This window comes from Protomyctophum bolini, assembly GCF_963924005.1.
Source record: "Protomyctophum bolini genome assembly, chromosome: 5".
Classification (NCBI taxonomy): Eukaryota; Metazoa; Chordata; class Actinopteri; order Myctophiformes; family Myctophidae; genus Protomyctophum; species Protomyctophum bolini.
Genome location: NC_137866.1, coordinates 6,872,959 through 6,892,664, shown reverse-complemented (window position 1 = coordinate 6,892,664; position 19,706 = coordinate 6,872,959). Strand labels below are relative to the sequence as shown.

The window sequence follows — 19,706 nt, the reverse complement described above, 5'->3', positions numbered from 1 at the left end:
TCACACCCCTGTGAAGTGAGCAGTGCAATTGCACTGCTCACTTCACAGGGGTGTGATTTTTCTGGGTGGTATTTTTCTTATGAAAGCAGAGAGTCTACTGTTTCATACGGTATATAGTATGTACATGTCGCTATAGGCCTTATTTTGTGAATAATAGTTCTTCGGGTCCATGCCTTCTCTAAAGTTCTCTGGTGGGCGCAAGCTGCATTCAATAGCCAATTAGTGACAAACTGTATATGTGTACAATGTGTACTGTTTTCCTCCTAAAAGTAGACATTCAGGGCTTTCATTCGGTATATGGTTTGTATAGGATATTATTTGTGCTCAATTTTATATCGGTCTTTTGAACTAAAAAAACTGAACTGAAATGTCTGTCAACTTCAGGCCTCCATATCTCTGTTGTTTTTTTTCACAAGCAGCGTGCAGGCAAAAGCAGGTGTTAGAAAAAGGTCAATATCTCCAGAATGGAAGATGGTAGAATCATAATTTTTTTTTTAAATTGAAGTGGACAAGTTGGGCTTTCTTTTTATTTATGCGATTGTGATTCTCGCTATAAGAGGCCCCTCGCTGTGGGCCCCCCAAAAAGTTCAAAAAGCCCATGTTAAGCCTTCAGCACCAGTAAGCCAGGGTCCGCTAGAACCTGTAGCAGTCTATGTGTTAAGCAAGAACAAAAGCATGGGAATACATCACATAAAAAACATTTATCATGAAACATGCGTAAGCTAAGAAAGTAACAGTGGAATATCTATATAATGAAACTATACATATAAACTATACATATACTACTATGCTATATGTACATATGTACTATGACGTGCTATGATACAATGCAATGATAGTGCTGTCAGTCACAGAAGCACTACACACACAGACACACACAGACTTATAGCATGTTACGTACTGTAGACAGCACTAGACTTGGATTTTATGTAGTCATAGCACTTTATAGTATAGTTACGTATGTATAGTTTCATTATAAAGATATTCCACTGTTACGTTCTTAGCTTACGCATGTTTCATGATAACTGCTTGTCTACTTTTATGTACGTATGTGATATATTGCCATGCTTTTTTGTTCTTGCTTATTGTAAATCGCTCTGGATTAAGAGCGTATACTGCCAAATGCCTAAATTGTAAATTGTAAATATCTCATTTTGTAATGAAACCCGTATGTTTTATATATGATATAAGATGTCACATGAGTGCATGGACACTTGTTCACTGTTCAGGGAAATCGTTTAGGCCTCCAGTATATAGTCTGCACACTAGAAAGTGACTTTTGCTCCCAGTCAACTTAACCCATTCTGACCTGAGATCAGATTCATACGAGGTTTCAACTGGACACACACTGGTCTGATGAACCCATTCTGACCTGAGATCAGATTCTAAAAATGTCAGTCGTCTTCGAATTTTTCAAAAATAGCAGACCTACAAGCTCGTATCGCGCCACTCGGTGGCGCGATATGAGCTTGTAGATCTGCTATTTTTCAATAGCTAAAGCATAACATGATGCCAACACCAAAATGGGTGCCCGGTCAGAATGGGTTAAACACTTTGACACTTGATAGGGCCAGAATTTTGATCATCCTGAAATTCTGAGATCCTGAGATTCATCCTATACCGTATATGGGACTGGGTCAACCTGTTAATTAACTGACAGGGATAACTTTGTCCTATAGCACCTGGGTTTTTATAGTGGATGATATGCAAGCCGTCTTTCATAAATGTACCGGCACCATAATGGTCTCCCTTATATCCTTGTGTTGCGTTGTTGTGTTTTGGTGGCAGCCCAGAATACAATGGTGCCAAACGGAGCCCAGCCAAGCAGCACACGCAGTCCCCACTCATTAGAAAGAAGTGCAGGAAGCCAACAGGGACAATGTGGGACTCAGTGTTGTTTTTGGCAGCAAATTTCTATTTTAGTCTAGTCATATAGTCTTTGGACTGAAACTTCATTTCGTTTTTTGTCATATTTTAGTCACCTGGAATGTCTTTATAGTGTTAGTCTAGTTTTAGTCGACTAAACGTCATAATATTTTTAGTCGACTAAATCTACAGTTGATTTAGTCGAGTAAAATTTATTTTGGCGGGCCTTGATGCCGTCGTAATGAGTGTTTCTACACTTGCTGAAAATATAAATATTTTCAGCATGCAACCAAAGCGTAAAATTACTTATACTGGATCTCTTGTCCACTAGTCCCTTCCTAACATTTTAGTCTAGTTTTTATTTATCGACGAAATTGTCAGTATATTTACCGGTAGTCTTAGTTTTAGTCAGTTTTAGTTTCCATTTGTTGTCAGTGAAAAAAGGTAGTCGACGAACATATTTCGTCTTAGTTTTAGTTCGACGAAAACAACACTGGTCCGGGACTGAGGTGCAGGTGCTTTAATTGGGCACTGAATCATCATCATCATCATCGACGCAGACTTAGGAGAAATACACACAGACAGACAGTGACTGTTCTGTCCTGATCCCAGAACAGGACATCCTCATGTCCCCCTTGGCGGGAGGGGTTTCCAGGAATAGGACCATAACATGCCGCAACAGAGGAAGGAGATGCTGGAAACAAAATGTCAAAGCATTTAACAGGGAGCTCTCTGAGAGGGAGCACACACAGCTGTAAAAGGAACAGGCTTTGGGGCACTTGGTTCTGTTCCCTTTGGACTCTGAGAGGAGCACACACAGCTGTAAAAGGAACAGGCTTTGGGGCACTAGGTTCTGTTCCCTTTGGACTCTGAGAGGAGCACACACAGCTGTAAAAGGAACAGGCTTTGGGGCACTAGGTTCTGTTCCCTTTGGACTCTGAGAGGAGCACACACAGCTGTAAAAGGAACAGGCTTTGGGGCACTAGGTTCTGTTCCCTTTGGACTCTGAGAGGAGCACACACAGCTGTAAAAGGAACAGGCTTTGGGGCACTAGGTTCTGTTCCCTTTGGACTCTGAGAGGAGCACACACAGCTGTAAAAGGAACAGGCTTTGGGGCACTAGGTTCTGTTCCCTTTGGACTCTGAGAGGAGCACACACAGCTGTAAAAGGAACAGGCTTTGGGGCACTAGGTTCTGTTCCCTTTGGACTCTGAGAGGAGCACACACAGCTGTAAAAGGAACAGGCTTTGGGGCACTAGGTTCTGTTCCCTTTGGACTTTCTTTTCTCTCTCTTTTCTCTTCTTCTGTCTCTTCTATATTAATGTTTTTTTTCTCTGCCTTTCAGTGCGACGCGCACACACCTCTGTGTCTGCACGTACGCGCACGCACGCACGCACGCACGCACGCACGCACGCACACACACACGCACGCACACACACGCGCACACACACACACACACACACACACACACACACACACACACACACACACACACACACACACACACACACACACACACACACACACACACACACACACACACACACACACACACACACACACCTCTGCATTATACAACACAACTAGTCTCTCGAGACAGACTGTTGAGCGTTGACTTAAACTGAAAAGAGTGTGCTGTTCTTCCTTATTTATTCTTTGACGATGGGTTCTCAGATTGCAACACAACAAATGCCCGTTTCTCATCATCAGACATTCCAGAGCGGAGAACACAAAGATGCTGTGTGTGTGGGGGCACAAAGCCTAATGGTATTCGCCACACGGGGTCAAAGGTCGAGAGAGCTCACCTGATAGTCATGTAGAAGAGGGCAGACGGCTGGGGGTGGGAGGGAGGGAGGAGGGAGGACCGGGCGGTGGACATTGTTTCTCGTCATGTGTTTTCTGAAAAATGACAGATACATTTTTATGGAGGGAAGAAAACGGTGATGTTACAAAATAACTCAGACGGGGTATTAGGCTTTCCCCTCCTCAGAAAGCTCTCAGAGAAAATTAAACCGAATATGCACATTATTTCGACAAAAAAAGGGACCACAATCTGTCCATCTGTAGCTTTAAGATGTGAATGTGCGGGCTAACGCTGAGCCAATCAAAACAGGATAATTGAGATGTGCGGTAGACCATTTCCCTCAGGGTAATAAATTCCTCACGTCCTTTTTGGTTTAATCCAGCTAGGCCACACTGAGACATCCTCGTACTGCTCTGATTGGTTGAACCAGGCCACTCAGTCATCCTCGTACTGCTCTGATTGGTTGAACCAGGCCACTGAGACATCGTCATAGGCTCACACTGGTTCTGATTAGGAGGAATTCCATCATCGTGGTAGAGCTGACTCGGGATTGGAGATGCTGGATCAAAGAGTCTACTCTACAGAGTGTTCATTTAACTCTGAGAGTGTACAAATGTAAGCAAATATGGCCCCATAATTAAAGGGTCCATTTGGTTACATTTGTGCACTCTTAGTGGTTAAATTAATCACGGATAAATGCAGTGCTGTACCCTGTTGCTGTTATAAAAAGCAACTTTTTTATAAGGTCACACTTCACATCTGCGGTTTGATGTTTGAGGAGAATCCCACTATAGACGACAGGGATCTCCCTGTAGAAAGGAGGAATGTGGGAGAGGGGAGAGGTACAGCAAATCACTGTCTTCCTTGGTAAATAATAAGGGAAAATTAGCTAAATGTGTGGCAAATCTGCAAAAGAAAAAATGCTTGCCTTGAACAAGGACACTTACTCCCACCCCATTTGACCTGCATGGTCTGGTGTAGTACTTTACCAACTTAGAAGAATAGAGGGAGACCTGGAGATGCCGGCAAACACAGGAGAATGAGGGGGGGGCCCAGGCCACCCCCTGTAGGGACGTCGAAGCTGTTCCCCCCCGCCTAACTTACAATCAACTATTACTACCAACGAAAACAAAGACTGCCGGTCATCCCCAGGCCAAACTAAAGTAAATTAAAGTAAACTCAAAATAAGGATTGACATGGTGTGGAACTGAGATGTTGCTGGGTCTGTGTCTGTCATCACACTGAGCTGGCTGAATTTTATAGAGAGGGCTGCAGCAGATGACAATTAGGGGAATCTGCTGCAGGTATGCCAGTCTGGGTGTGTCAGTCTGAGTGGGGAGGAGAGACAGAGAATTAGCACAGACAATGATTGAATGACTGAGTATTTGTGTGTGTGTGAGTGATGTCATGGCCACACGCAACATAGTCCAGGACCCTCACAATAAAACCAGGCACTAGTTGCTCTGGGACACCACTGTACTACACATTACATTCAGATTACTTCAGGACTTCAGGAGACTACTCAAAAGTAATGTAAATATGTATGTAAATAATTCAAACAGACGGAAAAGTTATCGATTTAACATTTATTGCCCAGACTTTGATGACAGTGTTATATAGTTTTACACCAATGATTGCCTTCTTAGTTTGTCTTTCTCCTTTTTACACTTTTGAAATGCTAGACTACAGAGCTTACTATAAAACAGACAGTCACACACATAAGACAGTTACAATAGCGTTAAGTCTGTACACCTGTTACAATTTGATGAGTTGATCACATGCAGAAACAATTTGACAATGTGTCACTATACTGTTATATAACTGAATGTGATGTTTTTTTTTAAATAAATATAATCTGAGATTTTTTTAAAGCTTTTGTTTACCAGTCTTTCACTTTGTCATATTGCAGAGGAATGGTCCTCTAAGCAACTCGGGGGAAGCTATAGTGGCTTGCTGGCATTGCTAGATAAGACACCAGCGTCTATTAAAACCAATGTAACACTGGCTTCATTGTGTGATTGGCCACATGGCATTAATAATTAATGCTCTGGCTGGCAATAATCACTGGTTCCAATGAGAAATGTACAGCTTTTTAAATGTAAAATGTTAAAGGAATCCCATATAAGTAGCACCTGTGGGACCCTGCAGACCTGAAGGATGGCAAGTAAGAAACGACACGAGATTGAGGACTACATAACAAACTATTAATTCAGTACATACTATTATTCACCAACATACTGTTATACAAGTATCCTGTTAAATATGAAATATGAAGACATATCCTTTCAAATTGTTTAAGAATATTATTTAAAAAAATCACACCCGTGTGAACTGAGTGGTGCAACTCCCCTCCCCCCCCCCCCCCCCCCCCCCTCTCCTCTCTCATTAGCAGGCAACAGTGCAGCACTAATACTATCTCTCTCTCTCTCTCTGGCAAACAGCGCCCCTACTGGTACAGTCATATACTGGTGCTCATGGCCACATACAGGTACATAGTAACAGGTCACATAGGTACATAGTAACATAGGTGAACACGGACATTGCTGTTCCTTGGAGTGGTTTGCACCACTAAAAAAAAAAACTAATCTGTGGTGCCTGGTGCCAGATAGTGCACTAACCATATTCTCCCAGACCCCTCTTCCACTTCCTCTTGGTGGTTTGTTGGTTCTTTTTGGTTTTTAGTCCATGAGCCAGAGCTCCAAAATTGGTGGGCAAACTATACCCTATATTAAATTGTTTATAGGATCAATACATGATAACCCTTCCGCAGTAGTAGCTTTTTTTCATATTTAGACTTTGTGTAAGTACTCAATTGGGGAAGTTTCATTGTGATAACAATCTAATATAGGTATGGTTTTGCCCACTCAATTCATAATTAATGTTTGTTTCATGGACTAAAAACCAAAAAGAACTGAACCGGTGGAAAAGGGGCCCCAGTGAGTCCAGACTCCTGAGGGCCCAGGTTCGAATCCAACTACCATGTCTTGCATGTCTCCCCTCACTCTAGGTTTCCTGTCTCGCTACTACACTCTCTTATCTAAATAATAAAAAACAAAAAGTCCCCCAAAAATTATCTTTAGAAAATATTTAAATGTTGTATTCACAGCATCACATACAGTGGGTAACAGATTCCGTTTAGGTTGTAATCCATACGAGGTAAAAACACGCGCGTCATTATACATTTTGTACATTAGGCTTCATCCTCAAGTGTGTATGTGCGTGTACATCGCGCGTGTGTGTGTGTGTGTGTGTGTGTGTGTGTGTGTGTGTGCATGCATGTCTGCAGGCTGCATAGTTTCTATTCTGATACCATAAAATAATCATAATTGAGGCACATAGTGGTGTAAACTGTCCCTTATCAGTTTGCCCAAAAGGACTTTAGGTCTTTTAAAGGTGGTTGGTCTTTAAAGGTGAACTAAACCAAAGGGCCTGGCAATTACGTGGGTTTGCCGCCATCTAAAGTTTAAAAAAATCATCAAAAGGCTAGGTTGAGCTTGGTACAATGTGATCATAACAGTAACCTTTAGGTGGCAGCAAAGTCTCAGAATTGACACAAAAGTGGCTTAGGGTTTATTTCCCCATTAAAAATGCAGAGTACAGACAGGCCCCTTTTCCACTGGAGTTGAACCATTCAGTTATTTTTCCCACGCCTAATTTATTGAACCAGTTCAGAGTGTTTCCACTGAGAATAAGCTGTTCAGAAACCCTAAAAGTTGATTCAGGAATCAGGACTGGAACCAAACAAATGGAACCGCCGGGTTCCAAGAATGTAGAACGAAAAGAACCATAGATCTTTTGGTGGAAAAGGGGCCACAGAGAGAACCCTGTTGTGTACCTTCACTCATATGACAACAGTATATTATGACACCATAATATGGCAGTGTGTTACCATGTCAACTACCAAGGTTGACTCCACTCAACTGAAGAACAAAAAACACCTACTTTTCAACTTCTGGCCAGATTCTACCTTTTGGGTATACTCTTGGAATGCAACAACTGTAAGCAAGCAAACTACTGTATGTTGGCTCATTACACACGTTTGATATGGCATGACTAGCCCATTCTGACCGGGCACCCATTTTGGTGTTAGCATCATGTTATGCTTTAGCTATTGAAAAATAGCAGATCTACAAGCTCATAGCGCGCCACCGAGTGGCGCGCTACGAGCTTGTAGGTCTGCTATTTTTGAAAAATCGAAGAACGACTGACATTTTCAGAATCTGATCTCAGGTCAGAATGGGTTAATCAGACCAGTGTGTGTCCCGTGGAAACCTCGTATGAATCTGATCTCAGGTCAGAATGGGCTAGTGAGCTGCATTGAAGAAATCAATGTGAATGTGAAGTAGAGGGTAAAAGGAGAGGGTTGAATTATATGTATAAAGGAGGGCACATTCAAGAGTATCCAGGTAGATATTCAGCTAGTTTGGCCAGTGTTCAGCTACAGAGGTTTATGTGTCATAAAAGGAGGAACCGTATTCTTCATAATCATATAACAGCCGGGGTGCATACTTAGTTTAGACTAGTCATTGGGTTAGACATGGGTTAAGGTTAGGTTTAGGTGTGCTGCCCCCGTGGGAGGTTAGGGTTAGGGTGAGGGTTTGAGATAGGTTGTAGTTGTAGGACTAATGACTGGTCTAACCAATGACTATATAGTCTAAACCAAAAACGGTCTAAACTAAGTACTAAGCACCGGCCCAGCAATATAAAGTGCATTATAAATGAAATAGCCTGCCATCTGAGAAATGTCACGTTTTCCTTTTTTCACAAACCAGGTTAAGAATTGTACAACAGTCACAGCAATGGCTATGATTATTACATTGAATACATATTTTTTTGTTTGTTTTATAAACCTTCCAAGAAAATAACTAGATGTGGTCAGGAACTGTTTCTAGCGCCTCCACTGGGTCTCTGTCAATATCCACATTCTGAAAGGCAGACAAAAACAGTGGTGATTAGTGTGTGTGTGTGTGTGTGTGTGTGTGTGTGTGTGTGTGTGTGTGTGTCTGAAATTTCTTAATTAGGAACAATCCCTTGAGATGAACCATCTCGTTTTTCAAGTACACTTCATACATAGACACTTTTTTTTCAAGTACACTTCATACATAGACACTTTTTTTGAGAGGACAGCACAGTTTTAAACAAATGAAAAGATGTTATTGAACGAATATGGACAGGTAGATTGTTCCAGTCACAAGGGAGCTTTGAACATAAATGATTTTTTGCCAACTGATGTGGGTATATTAAAGTAAACATGTGAGCAATGTCTAAGTTGATGTGTAGAAGTGTATGGTATCATAAGCTGTTTCAAATACTGTGGATAATTGAAATGAATACATTTAAAGCTGAAATGCAGCCAGTGCTGCTGTCTTCTTGAGGTGGGAGATGGTAAATTGAGATTTCCGTACAAGGTACAGTGGTGGGTCTGGTCAGATATGCAGTCAAGGACAAATCTGCATAGACGGTTGTATACTGAATTCAAGGGAAGGTTTGTTTTAGGGGCAGTCTGATATACTACATCTGCATAATCAAGAATTGGTAGTATGAGTTGTTGCACTAGTTTCTTTCTTACTGTAAAAGTAAAACAGTTTCTGTTACGATATAGAACACCAGTGCTGAAGTTGATTTTCCGGACTATGTTATCTATATGACATTTATGATAGATTTGAGTCGAGCCAGAGACCAAGATATTTGAATTGTTCAACTATATGCAGTTGTGTACCATTGAGACAGGAGATATTGAATGATTGATTGTTAGTTTGTGTTTTAATATTTTTGCTTAGTCCCGAAGAGCATAGTGTTTGTTTTGGTTTTGTTGATAAGTAATTTATTCGCTATAAGCCATGATTCTAGATGATTCAAATGTAATTGCAATGTCGACTGGGTTTGTGAATTCTCACTACATAACATTGGTTAGAAGTAGTATCACTCACTTCTGGTTTGTCCCTGTGAGTGTTCACAGCTTCGACATGAAGGAAGACCGACTCTACTTTACAACCTGTAGAGAACAAGGGAGAGGACATGAAAGCCATGTACGGTAGCAATCCTTTCATTTCAAAGACCCCCCCCCCCCAGTTAGGCCAAGGACGACAGGCTTTCTATCTTTGGGACCGGAATCTAGATTGAAACTCCTCTGTTCATTTAACTGAGCGTAACGTGAACAAATGTTTTATTTTCACACTCTCGTCGTTACAGATCTGTAAGGCAGTGTTTCCCAACCTGTGTGTCGCGGAGCTTTGGTGTGCCGTTTTGATGTGTCCAGGTGTTCCGCCTGATTTTACCGAAATTAACACTATACCCTCCCCCGAAAGCAATAGCTACTGAGCTGCAGGCTTCCTATTGTTGCGTCGTTGTTGTAACACGTCTAATTAGACGTGCAACAACAACAACAACGGCGGAACAATAGACTCTAACGACCACTGTACGCTTGATAAACCTGTGCAATTCATCCATCCAGACCAAAAGCAAAACCCCAGCTGTTAATTTTGCATCACATTGTAAACAGCTGTGCCTCGTTATAGCCACTTGCGGTCACAGTTGCGATACTTTTCAGTTGTGTGGTACTTTTATATGGATTTAACTGTAACAGAAAGTTCTATCCAGACTATCCACAGTCACGGAGCTGGGACTGACACACACAGAGACGAGTCGACCAGCTAGAAGCCAGAGAGGTGTTGCCAGTATAACTCTATGGCAGAAACAAGCCACCTAGGTCTATACAAAATAAGACAAAAAGAAGCAAAACTGCTCGTTTCTGGCCAGTGTTGCCAAATCTGTTTATAAGCGATTTTGGGATTATTTTTATAGATTGAAAAAATATTGGGGGTCCTTTGCTCTTGGCATGAAAATGTTTGAGAACCACTGCTCTAAAACAATATTAGACAAAGTTTGTATAAATTAAATAGGCCTATTCATGATTCTGCTTCAGTGCTTATAGAGAAATAGCCTGTGTTAGTTTGTTTTATGGAAACAGTTGTTTGTGTTGAATGTGCAAATCGCACAGAATTATTCAAAAGAGAGAAAATGGGCAAGCCATAAAATAATGCACATTGCACATAATAATGCACATTGCACTTGTCGATTCATACGTCATGTGGAAAAATGGTAAAACCAATGCTCTAATCATGAGTTACATAAAAAATAAATAGACAAAGTGGCAGAAATAGAAGGTATTAAATGAGACTGACCGTATGCGACTGGGGTGAGTTTCAATACTGTGTGCAGAGGACACTTCAGGTAGGGCAACTCATCTGGAGCATATAGGGAGACACAGAGAAAATAAGAGTTGCATTCTATAATGCTGGACATAACTTTAGAGTCATAAATATCACTAATCTTCATAATTCGGTATATAAGCATGTTGTTATTCATGTTTAATAGATTCATCTGAGTATTAGCGTCATGTCATTTCAATATAAAAGGTGGTCACTAATGTAGATTTTAGCAGGCATTCTAGACTAAAAGTCAAAACGAAGTAAAAACATTAAGAAAAATGGAAAACTATAATAACCTTGATGTGCAATTCTCTATAATTCTCTATCCCAAATGTGTTTGACCAAAATAGCAATTAGGGGAAAGCGTGCCAGCACGCCCATGACCACACCTCTAGGCGCAAATACCGGTGTCGGCAGAAAGGATAGCGGGTGACGCTGGACGGAAACACCGTTACGGAGAAAGCTCTTATATTAAACACCATTACGGGACAGAGAAAGCTCCTATATTAAACACCATTACGGGACAGAGAAAGCTCCTATATTAAACACCATTACGGGACAGAGAAAGCTCCTATATTCCTCATTTTCGGGCAGCGGCTGAATTGCGGGGCCGCGTTTCGGGCAAAGTCGGAAGACAAAATTGGAGCCCTAAATCCCCAAATGAAGGGAAAAAGGGCCCCTGAAAAAGGGCCCCTGAAAAAGGGCCCCTGCCGCAAGATAGAGCCCAGAGAGCGAGCGTTCAGCGTTTCAAAATCATGGCCAACAAGATGTGAATCAGAGGTTAGAGGCCCCGTCCACTTTAGACAAGTGTTTTCCTTCTTAGAGAATAAACGGCCCACATCCAATAAAACAAAGGGTAATAATGGGTATTTACTGATCCATAAAAGGGACATTACTTTACGCCATTTGAACCAGCAGTGTGCTGCTCAGATGAGTGCACTGGGGGAATAATTAAAGACCAGCTTACGTAAATGGCTTTTGTGACCATATCTTGATTGTATTTCCCATTGAAACGGGAGCATGGGTGTGTATAAAAGATTGGACTTTTGATATACAAAATGCACACGTAAAAATATTCGATTATTATGACCCTGGATATACTCGTGTGGAAAAACCTATTCTTCGTTTAAATGTCTTTGCTCGGGGCAACCTCATCATGAGGCCTGGAGGAGCCAGGGGTAGAACCGTCCATGGCCCTTCCAATTCCCAAATGGCTGCTCTATCTACTGAGCTACTGATGCCGCCGAGTTTATAATCCTTCAATCTTTGTACTTTACATACTGTAGGAATGTCGCACTCCCTCTCTCAAAAAAAAAAAGAGAGTAACACGATGACACTTGAGATGCATAATCCGTCTCACCAGCGCTCTTGTCCAGGAAGTATGCGAGCAGACATCGCATGACCGCCTGATGACAGATGACTAAAACATTCTCCTGTCTTTCCAGTTCCATGATGACTGGCTCCAGCCGCTGGACCAGATCCTCGTACGACTGGGGCACATACACAAGAGTCAACACATACTGTACACATAGCGTTGGAAACATATGCACAGTACACAATACTGTACTCCATGCAGTCCCTTTCAGTAGTAGAGGCCTGCAGAGGGGAGCTGTGTGTGTCTGTGCCCAGGTGATTATCAATGCTCATTAATACATCAAGGAGGGCAATTATGTTTCTGCACTGTCAAATATAGGTCTACGTCTATCCTAAGATGTTTCTGCACTGTCAAATATAGGTCTACGTCTATCCTAAGATGTTTCTGCACTGTCAAATAGGTCTACGTCTATCCTAAGATGTTTCTGCTCTGTCAAATAGGTCTACGTCTATCCTAACATGCCATCGAAGAAAAGAAGAAATGTTAACTCGAGCTATAGGTTTGGTTGTTGCACAGAAATTAAGGCATTTTACATGAAAAGTAATGCTACTTTTGCAATGTAGTTAAATAAGAATTGTGAAGAAATTGTGTTGAAAACATCGCGAAAAATCGTATCGGGAACCTCATATCGTGATACGTATCGTATCGTGAGTTGAGTGTATCGTTACATGCATAACACACACTTGTCAAATTCTAACAAATCTCCGTTACAGCCCTACTGTTAAAGCAGCGTTTACAGCAACGCCCCTTGTTCTGTGAGTACAGTATGCGTTTCTTCACCTCTCCCTTGGGATATCGGTAACGGTACTTGTCTTGGTCTCTCAGTGCAAACTCCTCTGGGTAATTCTGTTGGATCTCCTCGTACATCATCTCTTCGCAGACCCCCTGAAAGAGCAAGAGGAGAACTGAATAATGTCTCTCTCACATTTAATAACTCATTTAATAACAATTATTATTATGCTCAAACATGTCCTACACCAGTGGTTCTCAACCTTTTCGGGCCGCGACCCCCCAAATGTTGGAATTTAATCCAATTATTTTCAATAATTATCTAATTATGTGTGTCTTTTTTTAAATATTTTGAAAATATACAGCTTTTTTAAATGTAGGAAAGGGAAACATATTTACTCGCAAACCCATAAAAACAGTGTTCCAGGGGAAAGTCCTGAGATAAATCATGGAACGCCAGTGTGTACACTAACACTACTAAGCCATTGACAATAAATGGCCCCCAACATTTTCATAACATGACTTTCTATAGACAGAGGGGACAAAACGTATATGAATGATATACACATGTGTGACCAGATTTGACTGAGAGACTGCCATCGCGCAAATTCCAGCTTTTCACCCCCCCCTTTTTTATGGGTTTATAGCACAGGCAGACTCTTCACATACTATAAATATGAAATAAATGCCCAAACATGTTACATGCTAGGTGTAATGTTAGAGACCACAGAAGTGAACCTTTCAAGCCTGTTTTCTCAACTCGCCGTTTTCTGCAAGACATTACTCTGTAAGCCACATCTCCAAAACTGGTAGGGTCAAACTGAACAACCAATATGTCAATTTGAAGCTATGATTCCCTGCTTTCATATGACATGAAAAAAAGAAAACGAAAAATCCAATCCTCAGTCAAATGTAGTCACATATTACTGTAGCACTCACAGCGTCTATCTCGTTAAGGGCCTTCCACTGCTCATACTGGACCCCGAGGCCCTCTGCCGTCTGGATGGTTCTTTTCATATGGCTGGTCCACACCTTCAGGTCAGGGATGTTCTGGCCACGCATGTAAGCACCCAGTGCATTGGCATACTGGGAGAAGAAGAGCCATACTGTACTATTACACATCAAATATGACACAAAAGGCACATAGGTATATCCAGGCATGTAGGCAGTTGTTGGTATCCCCGATGAGTTTAACCCAATTTGACCTGGGAACGATTCTACACAATGTCTTCTGAATCATGACAGTTTTCTGAAAACCCCATGTTTCTATGTCAGTGGTGCTCAACCTTTTTCACGTCAAGAACCCCCAGAATTATTATGTATTTTACATTTTACAATACAGAATTATCTGTATCGTATACATGCCACCGAACCCCCCATCTGAGAATATGTTGTTCCAGGAACCCTCTGCAAGAAGCAAAGGTTTGTGTTCTAAATGTACATGTATATTAAAAGATTTGCGCCACATTTTCACGATATTTCAAAAATAGCAGACCTACAAGCTCATAACGCGGCACTCGGTGCCGCGCTATGACCTTGTAGATCTGCTATTTTTGCAATAGCTAAAGTATAACATAATGCTAGAAACGCCAAAAGGGGTTCCCGTCCAGGATGGGCCATAGTCATGCACCAAACATAAGATGATCACAATGCGTTGCATCATGACACTTACTGAGCTTGTAGATCTGATATTTTCAGTATGTGACACCAATTGCATTGTGAAAAGAGTCGACTGTAGTTCATTGCTGTCTATATACTTCAAAAAGAGCTGCATTACCTACGTTTACTGGGGACCCCCTGGGAATCCCCCAAGGGCACACTCTTGCCATCAATGCACACTCTCGTCGTTACAGATCAAAACAAAAGTACAATGTAAAAAAAACAGCTTTAGTTTACAGCATGTTCACGAGAGACACAGCAACTTGGCGAAATAATAGACAACACGGTCGCTGCCGGTGTGAGTGTAGTAGGGTAAATACAGCCTGCACTTTGTTGCCTTTATATTCGCAGAAGGCGAAATTAGTAAATTACTATAATACTTGTTTTTGCTGGGCTTTTGTGCTGCAGTGCGACACGTGGCAAATATCTTATCCTGTGTGCCAAAAGGAGAACGACAGAACGGCTGGCTGTTGTTAACCAGACACGGAGAAACTCTTCAGGTGTCGACACTCAAATCAGATTAGTTCAAGTTTGAGACAAATATTACAGTACTAACATTAGTATTAGTAATACCTGAATATAACCTTACCCACTGAGCAATAGTAGTCTATTAGACCTACAAGCTCATAGCGCGCCACCGAGTGGCGCCCTACGAGCTTGTAGGTCTGCTATTTTTTTGAAAAAAATCGTTAAAAATGCGGCACAGATCTTTGAATATATATATATATATATTCTTTTCAGAAGACGACTTCTGACCTTGTGTCCGCCAGGTGACAGACCAGAGTCTACTTTAGCGATTGAAAAAAAGCAGATCTACTTTATTTTTTATTTTTGTTATTCATGTCCTCACTGTATTGCATTACTGCTTGTTTTTAATGTTGTTGCCTTGCTTTTCTTTTATCCTCCATTTCTCTGTAAAGCACTTTGAGCTGCATTTCATGTCATGAAAGGTGCTATACAAATAAAGTTTTATTATTATTATTATTATTACAAGCTCATAGCGCGCCACCGAGTGGCGCGCTACGAGCTTGTAGGTCTGCTATTTTTTAGAAAAAAATCGTTAAAAATGTGGCACAGATCTTTGAATATATATATATTATATATATTCTTTTCAGAAGACGACTTCTGACCTTGTGTCCGCCGGGCGACAGCCCAGAGTCTCCCCCGATGCGGCCGATGACGTTGAGCTCACTCTCTCCGTGTCGGCTCAGGTAGATGGAGCGGGGCGTGACGTGGATGTTCATCAGGTAGTACACGATCCTGCTCTGGATGTGGTCCTGGACCCGGTTCACCAGGTACCGGCTGCCCACGTTGAAGATCTTGATGTAGGACAGGTTCCTGCACGGAGAGAAGAGAAGAGAGTGTGGAGGAGTCAACCCATTCTTTTTTTTACTAATATATTTTTTATCCCACGATTTTGTAACCCATTTTTCACCCCTGTGTCAATCATCTAATGTGATCCTGGGCTCTACACACCCTCCGCCAACCTGGGGAGAGCAACGGACTTAACTCATGCTTCCTTCATGCTTGAGTGTCCAAGTTGCTCCTTTACACCTGACAGGGGGGAGTTTCCCTGGTTGGACGTAGCGCGTGGAAGGAACACGTTATTCCAACCAGTTCCATTCCCCTCCATCAGGCGCCCCGGCTGGCCAGGGGGAGGCAGTTTAGAGACCAGGATTACTGCATGTTTTTGTGAGGGTACCTACCCTAGGGGACACGGGGAGAACATGCAAACTCCACACAGAAAGTGAAAATGAGTCAACCCATTCTGACCCGAGATCAGATTCATACGAGGTTTCTACTGGACCTACACACTGGTCTGATTATAACCCATTCTGACCTGAGATCAGATTCACACGAGGTTTCCACTGGACACACACTGGTCTGATTATAACCCATTCTGACCTGAGATCAGATTCATACGAGGTTTCCACTGGACACACACACACTGGTCTGATTATAACCCATTCTGACCTGAGATCAGATTCACACGAGGTTTCCACTGGACACACACTGGTCTGATTATAACCCATTCTGACCTGAGATCAGATTCACACGAGGTTTCCACTGGACACACACTGGTCTGATTATAACCCATTCTGACCTGAGATCAGATTCATACGAGGTTTCCACTGGACACACACACACTGGTCTGATTATAACCCATTCTGACCTGAGATCAGATTCACACGAGGTTTCCACTGGACACACACTGGTCTGATTATAACCCATTCTGACCTGAGATCAGATTCATACGAGGTTTCCACTGGACACACACTGGTCTGATTATAACCCATTCTGACCTGAGATCAGATTCATACGAGGTTTCCACTGGACACACACACTGGTCTGATTATAACCCATTCTGACCTGAGATCAGATTCATACGAGGTTTCCACTGGACACACACACTGGTCTGATTATAACCCATTCTGACCTGAGATCAGATTCACACGAGGTTTCCACTAGGACACACACTGGTCTGATTATAACCCATTCTGACCTGAGATCAGATTCATACGAGGTTTCCACTGGACACACACACTGGTCTGATTATAACCCATTCTGACCTGAGATCAGATTCACACGAGGTTATTCCACTGGACACACACACTGGTCTGATTATAACCCATTCTGACCTGAGATCAGATTCATACGAGGTTTCCACTGGACACACACTGGTCTGATTATAACCCATTCTGACCTGAGATCAGATTCATATACGAGGTTTCCACTGGACACACACTGGTCTGATTATAACCCATTCTGACCTGAGATCAGATTCATACGAGGTTTCCACTGGACACACACTGGTCTGATTAACACAGGAAACATAAATATATCACATGTGGTTGCTGTCAGGCAGTATCCCCATATTTCTCTTTTTTTTTAAATGTTTTTTCGTAAATAAACTTCACCATGCTACACTACAGTAATATGTGTTCGGTTAAGTCTTCCGGTTATATAAATATTTAACCAATGAAAAGCATTAACCCATATTAAAAAATGTCTTCTAAATCATGAAATACGAAAATTTCTGAAAAAACCCATGTTTCCATGTCAGTAGTTTCCAATATTTCATGTCAAGGAAACCCAAAAATAAATGTAATTGGTCGCCGACCCCCATCTTACAATATGTTGTTCCAGGGACCTCCCCCCAGAAGCATTTGAGTTAAAAACGTTCGCTCTGAAAGAATATATTCAAAGATTTGCACCACATTTTCACGATTTTTCAAAAATAGCAGACCTACAAGCTCGTAGCGCACCACTCGGTGGCGCGCTATGAGCTTGTAGATCTGCTATAACTTAATGCGTATGACGGATACATTGGAATACTGTAATACGTTTCTTGAAAGTATTTGTTTTGAACATGTTTTCGGTTTACACCCGACAATGATTATACAGAAACTAGCAATTAATTTGTTGGATTTTATGGAGGGCTGCAACCAGAAATGGTGGTCCCACGTTAATTATGTGTTATGATTAGTGTTAATCTTTATACCCAACTCTGCCATAGAAACATAGCTTTTTCAGAAAACCGTCAGGATGTAGAAGACATTTTTAGAATCTGATCTCGGGTCAGAATGGGCTGAATGAATCGACACTAATCTCATCTCATTTACAGTAGTCTTCTGATCCACAGCCATCGGATAATCATTACCTGTCCTTGTCGTCATCTAGCGGGACATAGTTGACCTTGTAGCATTCAATCCGCTTCAGGAAGTCAGTCACTGCTTCCTCCTTGTCACAGTCCACGTAGTCTGGACTGCTCAGCTTCACTTGCTATATGGGAACGGGACAGACAGACAGACAGACAGACAGACAGACAGACAGACAGACAGACAGACAGACAGACAGACAGACAGACAGACAGACAGACAGACAGACAGACAGACAGACAGACAGACAGACAGACAGCAGGAAAGCAATACGAGGTCAGCTCATCAAGTCACCACATGTCCAGTCAGTCTACTTGGCTCTGGGCCAAAAATTAAATAATCTCCCGGTGGTCACGTGACTTTGGTAATATCAGATTTTGCTCTCAAGCAGATCTCTTGCTTAAAAATAGAATCTCATGCAGCGCTCTTGGAAGCAAGGTCTTGAACACAAACGGTATGTTCACAAACACGCACGCCCTGTGCGCATGCATGCACGGGCACATGCATGAATGAACACACACGGCACGCATGCACGGATAAACACTTACTTTGATATTCTCAGCAATGATTTCAGGATCGTCACATATCGATTCAACAAAGAACACCTGCAGAGGCAGGGAGAGGAAGGATGAATGAGGAGATAGGAGATAGGAGAGGAAGGATGGATGAGGAGATAGGAGGCAGGAGAGGAAGGATGAATGAGGAGATAGGAGGCAGGAGAGGAAGGATGGATGAATGAGGGGAGACAAAATGATTAGAAAATGACCAAATGATGAGGAAATTACATTTTGCATTATGATACCTTTTACAGTAATTTCACTCTCCGCTTTCAACTTCTAAAAAAACAACAGGTCAAAGAGCGCACAACGCACACACGTGCACACACACACTGACCTTGTATCCGTTCCCTTGGGCAAAGCTGAGGATAAGCTCTCTGCGTTCTGATGTAGTATTAGTGGCATCAAACACCTAATTAGGGGACATAGAATAAGAGATGTGAGAATATATGATTTCTTCTCAATTAACCCATTCTGAACGGGAACCCATTTTGGTGTTAGCATCATGTTATGCTTTAGCTATTGAAAAATAGCAGATCTACAAGCTCATAGCGAGCTTGTAGGTCTGCAATTTTAGAAAAATCGAAGAACGACTGACATTTTTAGAATCTGATCTCAGGTCAGAATGGGTTAATCAGACCAGTGTGTGTCCAGTGGAAACCTCGTATGAATCTGATCTCAGGTCAGAATGGGTTAAGATTACCATACACAATGTTTCCCAAAAGAACAAAAAAAATGATAGACAGGCTTATTTCACACCAATATGATAGATGGCACAATACTTGATTGTATAGAGGGTATGCACATGACATCATCGTACCTGGACGTTATGCAGGAACGCCCACTG

General features: G+C 41.9%; 1 protein-coding gene across 3 annotated transcripts in view; it reads right to left on the bottom strand.

Annotated features, from left to right (window-relative positions):
* Positions 1-8,409: 8,409 nt before the first annotated feature.
* LOC308315291 (6-phosphofructo-2-kinase/fructose-2,6-bisphosphatase-like) overlaps positions 8,410-19,706 on the bottom strand; it is a 16,839-nt gene continuing 5,542 nt past the window's right edge. For all 3 annotated transcript variants that reach the window (XM_080763192.1, XM_080763193.1, XM_080763194.1), the window contains 10 exons: positions 19,197-19,271; positions 18,851-18,907; positions 18,305-18,426; positions 15,774-15,981; positions 13,924-14,070; positions 13,036-13,140; positions 12,241-12,370; positions 10,854-10,916; positions 9,600-9,664; positions 8,410-8,594 (listed from right to left, as the gene is read on the bottom strand). In XM_080763192.1, the coding sequence (XP_080619318.1) occupies positions 8,535-8,594; positions 9,600-9,664; positions 10,854-10,916; positions 12,241-12,370; positions 13,036-13,140; positions 13,924-14,070; positions 15,774-15,981; positions 18,305-18,426; positions 18,851-18,907; positions 19,197-19,271 (1,032 nt within the window). In that variant the 3' untranslated portion in view covers positions 8,410-8,534. The remainder of the gene's footprint in view (positions 8,595-9,599; positions 9,665-10,853; positions 10,917-12,240; positions 12,371-13,035; positions 13,141-13,923; positions 14,071-15,773; positions 15,982-18,304; positions 18,427-18,850; positions 18,908-19,196; positions 19,272-19,706) is intronic.